The 9,131-nt window shown below is 38.6% G+C and overlaps 1 protein-coding gene across 2 annotated transcripts in view; it reads right to left on the bottom strand.

The window, feature by feature from the left end:
- Window positions 1-470: 470 nt before the first annotated feature.
- LOC115768711 (LIM domain transcription factor LMO4) overlaps window positions 471-9,131 on the bottom strand; it is a 56,586-nt gene continuing 47,925 nt past the window's right edge. Inside the window, exon 5 of one of the 2 annotated variants that reach the window (XM_030713405.1) lies at window positions 471-664. In XM_030713405.1, the coding sequence (XP_030569265.1) occupies window positions 532-664 (133 nt within the window). In that variant the 3' untranslated portion in view covers window positions 471-531. The remainder of the gene's footprint in view (window positions 665-9,131) is intronic. The other variant, XM_030713406.1, reaches the window with a different exon arrangement.

Raw genomic sequence — 9,131 nt, 5'->3', positions numbered from 1 at the left:
AATTGTTTTGGGTTTCATTTAGCAAATGTCCGAGGAATTTTTAAATCTCGTGAGCAGACCTCATGAGACTCATGTGTCTAATCGGTTTGATGGTTGGTGTTATAAAAACATGAGCGGCGTCGTTGATTTACTTACCGACGTAATGATACACCCTCGTCTCCTAAATTTTGTTGACCTACAGGGACCGTTCCGGGTCCTCTTGTAATCATACAATAAGCTTTAAAGGATGTTGGGAACAGAGTCTTTGCTTCCTCGTATTCAATCTCTTGTTCTTAACTAATTAGCAAGTTGATTTTCCTGGGCTTGAATTTAGAGCAATATTCGTTATAGTGCTCCGTGATTACGTCACGACTGTGCCCTTAGGTTAGTTGGGCTAAAAAGTGAAGAAAACATTTTAGTTTGAAGAAACTCATAATTTTAAAAATTCCTTTGATAGTTGTTTTAGTATTTAGAATTTTAAAATATAGAAATACAAATAATGAACTATGGTCTTAAAATTATGTTTTATTAAAATTAAAATGTTTAATTTTATTAGTCCTTTGATCTTCTTGGTCTGCCAACCTTTCCTTTCCGTTGTGATAGTGTTCCATTAGAATTCGAGGGATTTTTCAGCAATTTATGCCAATCTTGTTCACAAACCAGGCTAGCTCCCAACATTGTGTACCTAAAGAATGGATAAAAGAGAAATAAATTTAATGAGAATCGAGGGCAAAATATGGCTTAAAAGCATTACGAATAAATCTTTAATAAATATAAAGTTAAGCAGTCAACGAGCGTATTAAATTGTCCTGACCTTCAAGGTTTATTTAAATCTTATTTTATGAGAAGCTGCTATTTTCAACTATTTTCCGCTCTTTCTACGTGATATCTAAAATTATATATTTTAAAAAGATATTTGAAATTTCTATGAATGGAGTTATTAAAAATGGTAAAATTAATTAAGCTCTTTGAAACATCGCACCAACAAATATTTGACCCGTATTTTGCACAGAAGCCTTGCAAAGTTAACCTTTGAATCAAATTTATCATTCAGGACGAGTTTTCAAAAGATAATGGAAAATGATCTTGAAGCCTATTAATCAGATAATAAAAAAACTCGCCCTTAGGCGTTTTCCATTAATTAATAATTAATAAATAATTACATCTTCCTTCTCTTACAAAATTGTAAATTTTTATATAATTTCTATAATTAGGTGGCTAGTTTGGAATGTTTTATCTATCAATTTAAAGTTAAGTGCTCCTATTGCCTTGGTTGGTTTTATTCTGGTTTTGTATATTAAATATTTTATTTCGGGAATTTGTGCTCCTCTGCATTGCTGTTGTTGTTACTATTGTAGTTTCTGCTGGTAAGCCGCTCTAACAAATTATGTTAAAATGTATATCGCATGTCGTGTTTACAAACGATATTTTATAAACATAGTTCACACTTGCAATCTCGCGGCTTCTTTTAACTTATGTTTTATATTCGTTTTGCGTTTAGCCGCTCGAAGGTACAGAAAGATAACTAGTAAATGCTAGGTTTGGTCAAGATATCTTGACGGACGTTTTTTTTTTTTTTTTTGTAGGCGAATCCGGCGAACTCCAGTTTGAGAACTGGGCTCATTTTGCTAACACTGCATTCTATCGGTCGGCAACGTTGCTGGAGCTGCACGTAATATGATTCCCCACCCGAGGCGAACGCCCTGAACGGAATCCATTTTCTTTAGTTCTAGATTACATTTTGATACCTACGAGATTTTGATGTATATGTAAGTGAAACTTATAAATGTCGATTTGGACAGATATCTTAAAAAAAAAGTAATACTTTTTTATGAAGACCTTAATTTTGAGCGAATGTTCCCAAATTGTATATTACGTATATTTCTATGTAAGCGCTTCCTAACAGTAATAAAGTCAATAATCGAGGTGTCATTGTTGATCATAAATTTAAATTCGACTCTCAGAATGGTTTTGGGTTTCATCAAGCGATGGTCAAATTAGTCCGACGAACCTTACAAGGCAACGACCATTTGTATATCTCAGGTAAAAACCTACTCTAGAGTATGCCTCATGTGTCTGCTCGACACAATTTTCTATTCACTAAGACAGAGTTGAATCTGTACAACATCAATTTTTGTTGTTTGCGCTTCATGGTTTAAGCTGGAATTGTCGTGTGTTGTCACCGTCATACTCCAGTAGTAATTAAAATTTTTCTTTAATTAATCGTTAAGCTATTCATGGCGTAATATTTGTTCAAAAGTTAAATACTCTTTTGAACACAAAGTTTTGAATCCGCTAGTTTTAGTGTTTCTTCTTTCGTTAGAATTTTCAGTTTTTATTATTCTTTCTTACCTACACAAACATAAAAAAAAGAAAATTCTAAAACCTGCTTCGTTACTGATCTGTTGTTTTTGGAACACAAAGTTTCGAATCCGCTAGTTTTAGTGTTCTTTTTTCGTTACACTTTTCAGTTTTAGGAGAATTGATTGATTTCTTAAATCGACGCAACTGGCCGTTAAGATAAAGAGATTGTCAATAAAATTGACTATTTAGAGTTTTTATGGAAATTTCGGTAACAGGCAGAAGTAAGTATCTCCAAACCCATAAACATATATTCTAAATATGAGCGACAAGATATGGTCAAGACTTTCCCGTCTGAAATATACACAACACATGGGGAACATGGCGCCCAAAAAGAGAGAATATCAAATAACTCTGGTATATTTAGAGAAACAATTCTTTTTCTTTTCAATTTATTTTTTAAACAATGTGAAATTTTTGGTTTTATCTAGTTAGTTCAATCGAACTTAGAGCTTGTAGAACACATACACATGCGTGGCAATCCCTTTTTTATATTTTTTGACAGCATAGAATGAACAAATAACTACCTAGTTCCTACAAAAGTGGCGGACTATTAATCATAACTCGGCAACTTCATTATTATTTCAACGCCATATGCCATATTATGGCCAGGAAGCTTTAAATTTATCCTGGTAAGATTGAGATCTGTTCCCCGGCCAGTATCAACTTACAGCACACCAAGCGAAACAATGAAACGAAGAGTTTTGATTTATAAAAATGAAAAGAAAAGAAAAGAAAAAAAGAATTTTCAATTTTTGGTCATTTTCACAATTCTTTGACAAACTGACGATAAATTACCCTTGCAGCGCCAGCCCATTGTAGAAAAATCTCTGGTTCGCAACAAACGCCCCATTTGTGGACACATACACACAACAAAAACATATTACACACATAAGTATGTTTGTAGATCACTGAGTATTTTGAAAAGCTATGCAAGGGGAATCAGATGCACACAAGTGCACAAAGCAATGAGTGTGTTTTAGGGCTGTAAGGATTTAAAAGTAACATACATACATTAATAAAAGCATTGACGTTGTGACAAAATGGTCGCAAGCACTAATGGGGTTCATTAGCATTTGAAGCATCTACAGTCACGGTCAAAAGTAGTGACAATTTAATATTATCTAATTGTATTGTCGGCTTAGTATTATGAAAAATGTTGTTTAAGGATCAATTGTACATTATTTTGCAAAAATGGCAGCTAAGAAGTATGAAACCACCGCAAATTATAAATTAACTCAAACGCAAAAAATTACACAAAGGAATTAGCGGGCTATTGGACATAGGTCAATTTACTATTCGGAACATAGTTCATACATTTTAAGACGATCCTTCTGCAGAAAACGGTGAACTTTCGAAAGTTAACCAATCAGGATTACATCCAAATAATACGAAAGATCAAGAATTGCCTACACTTAAGCACGGTGGTGGAGTAATTATGGTGTGGAGTCCGCAACTGGTGTGGGTGAACTAGTTTTAATCGAAGAAACAATGGGCAAGCGGGTTTATATAGGAAAATTAAAAGCAAATTTAACAAGTAAGAGGTTCTAGTCGGGAGCTCCCGACTAGGGAATACGCTGAACGCTACGCGCTCGTTTGTAGTAATAAAGATAAATTAAAAAAAAAAATATTCCTTGGCAGGGTTTGCAACTAACCGCACTACTTGCCGCCGTCTCAGCCAAAAAAAAAAAAAAGATTCCTGGACAGGGCTTGAGCTCGCGACTGACCGCAACACTTGCTATGCCGCTACTCAACAGCCACACCAATAATTAAGTGTTATTGAGAAAAAAAACTAATTAAAATACCATCCAGAAAAGAATCGCAATTGAAATGCTGTTGGTATATGTAATTCGAAGCAGACGGGCATAAATGTGTTTCTGTACATGTACAGAGAAATTATTCGAATGTGCACCCCATCCAATTGCGAAGTAAAGCACAACTTTAGTTTTTTTTAACCGATGTTAATGAAATCTTCTACAGTATATGTTATTGTACTATAGAATATTTGTGCATTCTCAAAAAGTCAATTGCATTAAAATTGTGGCTTAAATTGGTGGTCAATAAAAGTTGGGTTATTAACTTGATTTATAGCTCTGCGGTGGTTGCGGGGAGGTGGCGATAGATATAAAATGAAAGATAATTGATATATATATATAATATTCTAGAAGCAACATATCATGTTTGGTGGCTCTAGCTCTTATTATTTACGCAATTTGCTTAAAAAACAGGATGTCGATATCGATTGCTTGGAAATGTATCGACTCGGCCAATAGCATCAATTGCTGATCAATAATATATATACTTTATGCGGTCGGAGATGCTTCCTTCTGCCTGTTACATACATTTGGATTTTGCACAAATACAATATACCCTTATACCCATTTTTATTGGGTTCAGGGTGTAATAAAAAGAATTTATTTCACGAGAGTGAATTTTTATCTGTTTATTAGGTTGAATATCAATCAATACTCAATACAAAAAATTGGCTTATGCAATATTTAAAGCTAAATTATAATTGGAGTACGTGACTTTTTGCAAAATGACAGCAGCTGCAGCTTGTTTATGCTAGCGGCTTTCTGTTGATCAGTTTTGTTTTACATGATAAAGCATTTAAATGTGAGTGCCTATTGCTACCACAGGCACAAAAGGCACACACTTGAAGAAAAACCTCTGGGTCGCGAAAAACGCTGCGATCTACTTGTGCGCACATCCACACAACACAAACATGTATGTTTGTAGATCTCGGGGTTTTGTGGGAAGCTATGCAGGGAGAAAGAGATGCACACAAGTGCGCAAAGCAATGAGTGAGAGCGAGGCACATGCATATAAACATATGTTTTTAGGCTGTAAGGATTTAAAAATGGCATACATACATATATTAAGAAAACGCATCATCAGCAGCGACGTTGTGCGCTGTGCGAGATGCGGCTTCATACTGAACGTTCGGCTTTTGAGGCCGGCGTTCGGCTGCCACTCTCAGCAGTCTTACTCTATATTTTCAATTTTTCTTGTTTCGATAAAAAGTATGTCTATACATACCAAAAATATGGTTAGTGCTCTAGCTCTAAATATTTAACCAATTAGCTCATATAACAGGATGTTGATATCGATTTTTATCGAATGCTTGGAAACGGAGTAAGTTATCGATTATCGGAAACATACTCGATCTGCGCAGGCTATAGGAGGACCTGTAATGTGTGAATTTGGCTAGAATACAATACAGCTTCCACATCCTCCTCAATCACAAAACCTGACTGAGCTTAAAGAAGTCCTACTGGAAAATTGAACATGGAAAGCGTTATTAAACAAAAAGGCATCCCGACTTAATATTACAATTTAATCCCTTTTTTAGGTTTTTGCCAATACTTTCATCCCTATGAAAATTAGCATATTTTTTTTTATATGTAAGGCTTGAAGAAACCAAAAATATTCAATTTTTAATACGTGAAATTAACAAGTACGTCTGGTGAGTGTAGGTAGATACTCGCACAACCATATCTTCCAAAATTGGTCAGCATATTGACTGGCGACCCGAAAGCCTCATGCCGAGCTACCTCCGTCTTGCTCCCGTAATACTCTCTCACTAAATCCGCTTGAATGACCTATAAAAAAAAATGATTCGGAGGCAGGGCTTCGGACTTGGATGTCTCCAAGGGAACACAAGTAAGTGGCATAGAGTTGAGCCCGCACCTCCTCTTGTAGCCCAGAGTGCGGTAGAATATTGACAATATTGACTTTGTAGAGCTCACCATTCGTTCGCACGATCCTTCCATGTGGGGTGATCCTGGCGGAATAAAGGCGAAGTCCAGTTCCGGGTACTGTCCCTCGATCAGCGCAGGTGATATACGTTCAATTTTAATATTATGCTGGCGCCTCTGAAATTTGTGACATTTTCCGACAGCATACGGCGGGGGCAACCGCGTCTGGCAACGAAAAACTTCAGAGCGCAAGAGTACTAGTAGCTATATCTAGGTTAACGGCGCGCACCGTTGAGTATGTAAATAGCACGCCGCAGCTCTTCTCTCGACGCCGTCCAACGACAATGTCGCATGGTCCAAAATAATTCAACCCAGTATATATGAACGGTGTGGTATAGGGCAATAATCGTTCGATTGGCAAGTCCCTCATCTCTGGCGGCTGGGCAAGCATTGGAAACTTCTCTCTACGAAGCTCGTAAGCCACAAACCCAGTACCGCTAACGCGATCATTTACGAAGATTTCGTTGTGCAGGTGATAAAACTCAAACAGCAGATACGTAATTCGGTATCGTCTTAGCAGAATTATCAGGCGATTAACGGAGAGTTCAACGCCTTCCATATTGTCTATCTATTAAAAGGGAAAACTTGAACAGCAGGCTTTTGCGATCGATTAAGCGGCGCCTCGACTTTAAGGAGGTAATCTCTCTTTAAAACTCCTCTTGGCATATCCAAATAAAAATTACATAAATTTCATTGCTACGTTTAAGGAACAGCATCTCTCGCAACTCTAGTCCTCCGTTCAATCTGAACTTCAAAATAATACGACGGATAGATCTCCAGGACGATGTGTGATTGGGTTGTTCTTCAGCATGGTACAACATGTTTATTGCAGGGGCTGTTACCATGTGTAGCCACTGTGATTCTTCTAGATGCAACAAGAGGTTCTAGTCGGGAGCTCCCGACTAGGGGATACCCTGAACCTACTTCTTCCAACATGAAATGCATATATATAAATTCTATTTTAGAAGCTATATGTCAAGTTTGGTGACTCTAGCTATTACTATTTATCAAAATAGCCAAAAAACAGGATATTGATATCGATTTTTGTCGATTGCTTAGAAACGGAGTAAGTTATCAATTATCGGAAACAAATTCGATCTGCGCGGGCACTAGGAGCACCTACATCTAAAATTTTAAGTCTCTAGCTCTCATAGGTTCTGAGATCCTTGCGTTCATATATACGGACAGACGGACATGGCTAGATCTACTCGGCTTTTGGTGTTGATCAAGAATATATACACTTCATGGGGTCGGAGAAGCTTCCTTCTGCCTGTTACATACATTTTGCACAATATACCCATTTTTAATGGGTTCAGGGTATAAAAATGGTGGTCCATTGAACCACCTAGTTGAGCTGTGAATTTCGGGTGTTTTGATCCATTTCGGGTAATTGTCTGGGTCGTTTTGAGCTGATGGGACCCAACGCCAGCTGTCCACATCTGATTCTTCTAAAATCTCTCCGATGTGAAGCGCTACGAATTGTTGGAACTTTCGAGCACCGGACCGAATCCAGTAGAGCACATCCTTTGAATCTGTCCAAAAGTTCGTCTATGTATGCGTACCGAAATTTCCTTTTGGATGCATTTGGCTAGTCTCAGACCTAAAACTGCGGCCATCAGATCCATGGACACGGGCTTCAAGGGTGCTACTCCCGATTTCGAGTTTAGCCCGCATAAATACAACTGAGGCGTAAGCATTAATACTGGCGTCCACGAATGTATGATTCTGTACATTCTAGGCTCGGCTCATCCACTTCATACACCGTGGAATGCGGACGCCAATCGGCTTCGTCTTCGTTGGAAATGTCATCATCCCATCCGATGTTGGATCGCCATATGTTTTAGAGGATGACCTTTGCGCATATATTAAAGACTCCTAGCAGCCCGAGCAGGTCGAAAATAGACATGACCATCCTTTTTCGGAGCTTCATCCATCGACTACAGCCAGTAGTCTACAGATGTGTTTTCGGAATTCGCCTTTACGACATCCTGAAGCTCCGCTACAAACCGCTCTGCATTCCTATTTTTGACGCAATTTGCGTCATGACTTGCATAACGTACGTTTCGGGGAAGCGGGACGAATCTCCATTACGCCAAAGAAACTTCTGTGCCGCTTGGTTTTCTCGGCGCACCTCGGCCTGATGAAACAGTTTCCGTATGTCGCCGGATACGGCGATAGGGCGCCATCTGAAGAGTTAAGCACGCCCATCAAAGATGCTAGTGCATCTGGACCTTTCAGCAAACAATCATTCTGGGCATGTCTTTTTCTTGTTCGGATTGGTGACTGTAAAGATATGAAGAAGCCATGTCATGCTAGCTACTAACTCACTATCCTTCAACAGGCGGATATATCCCTTTTATTTGTAGTCATGGTGGGTCTTTTGACATCTAGTAAGTCTGGCAGATGCATGCGATCAAGCTTCCATAGCAGACCAGTCTCCCAGCGCATTTCGCCTTCCAGATAGGTTATTGTTGCCTCCATTGTCTGCAACGAGCGTTCGTCCTCTTTGGATCTCAGCGGATGTGAGCAGACGCTCACACATAGTGACTTCAGTTAAAAATAGTTCTTCACTGCACTGGCAAATATGTAGCAGCCGAGGCGTGGTGCTGTCACCCACAAAAGAGCGGTTATATACGACCCATCCTAGTCTGCTTCGCGCTACTATAGGAAGGGATACTTTGCTCTTGTAAGTCCAAGTTCGCTACACGGCTGAGTTGCAGGACCATCTAGTATCAGCTCATCTGCAAGCGCTCTTTCTATTAGCGTACACTCAACTCCCTCATTAACTAATGCATATGTGCGCACGTTTTTTGATTTACTATAGAGCGTGATTGTAACATATCGAGAGTGTCTTACTTGCGTACCTATCATAAAACATAACGGCGGACTCCATTGACTTAACCCGATTGTTGCTAGCTTGGCCGTGTCCTCGTCTTTACTATCGCTCGTGGTAGGCGTTTGTAGCAGCACATGGTGCGTTGACTGGCAACCATCTACGTGACATTTCTGCTTTGATTTACACTGTTATGTCGC

This window comes from Drosophila novamexicana, unplaced genomic scaffold, assembly GCF_003285875.2.
Source record: "Drosophila novamexicana strain 15010-1031.04,08,12 unplaced genomic scaffold, DnovRS2.1 tig00001961-arrow-arrow-pilon, whole genome shotgun sequence".
NCBI lineage: Eukaryota > Metazoa > Arthropoda > Insecta > Diptera > Drosophilidae > Drosophila > Drosophila novamexicana.
The sequence above is the reverse complement of the archived record's forward strand: the minus strand, read 5'-3'. Positions and strand labels throughout refer to the sequence as shown.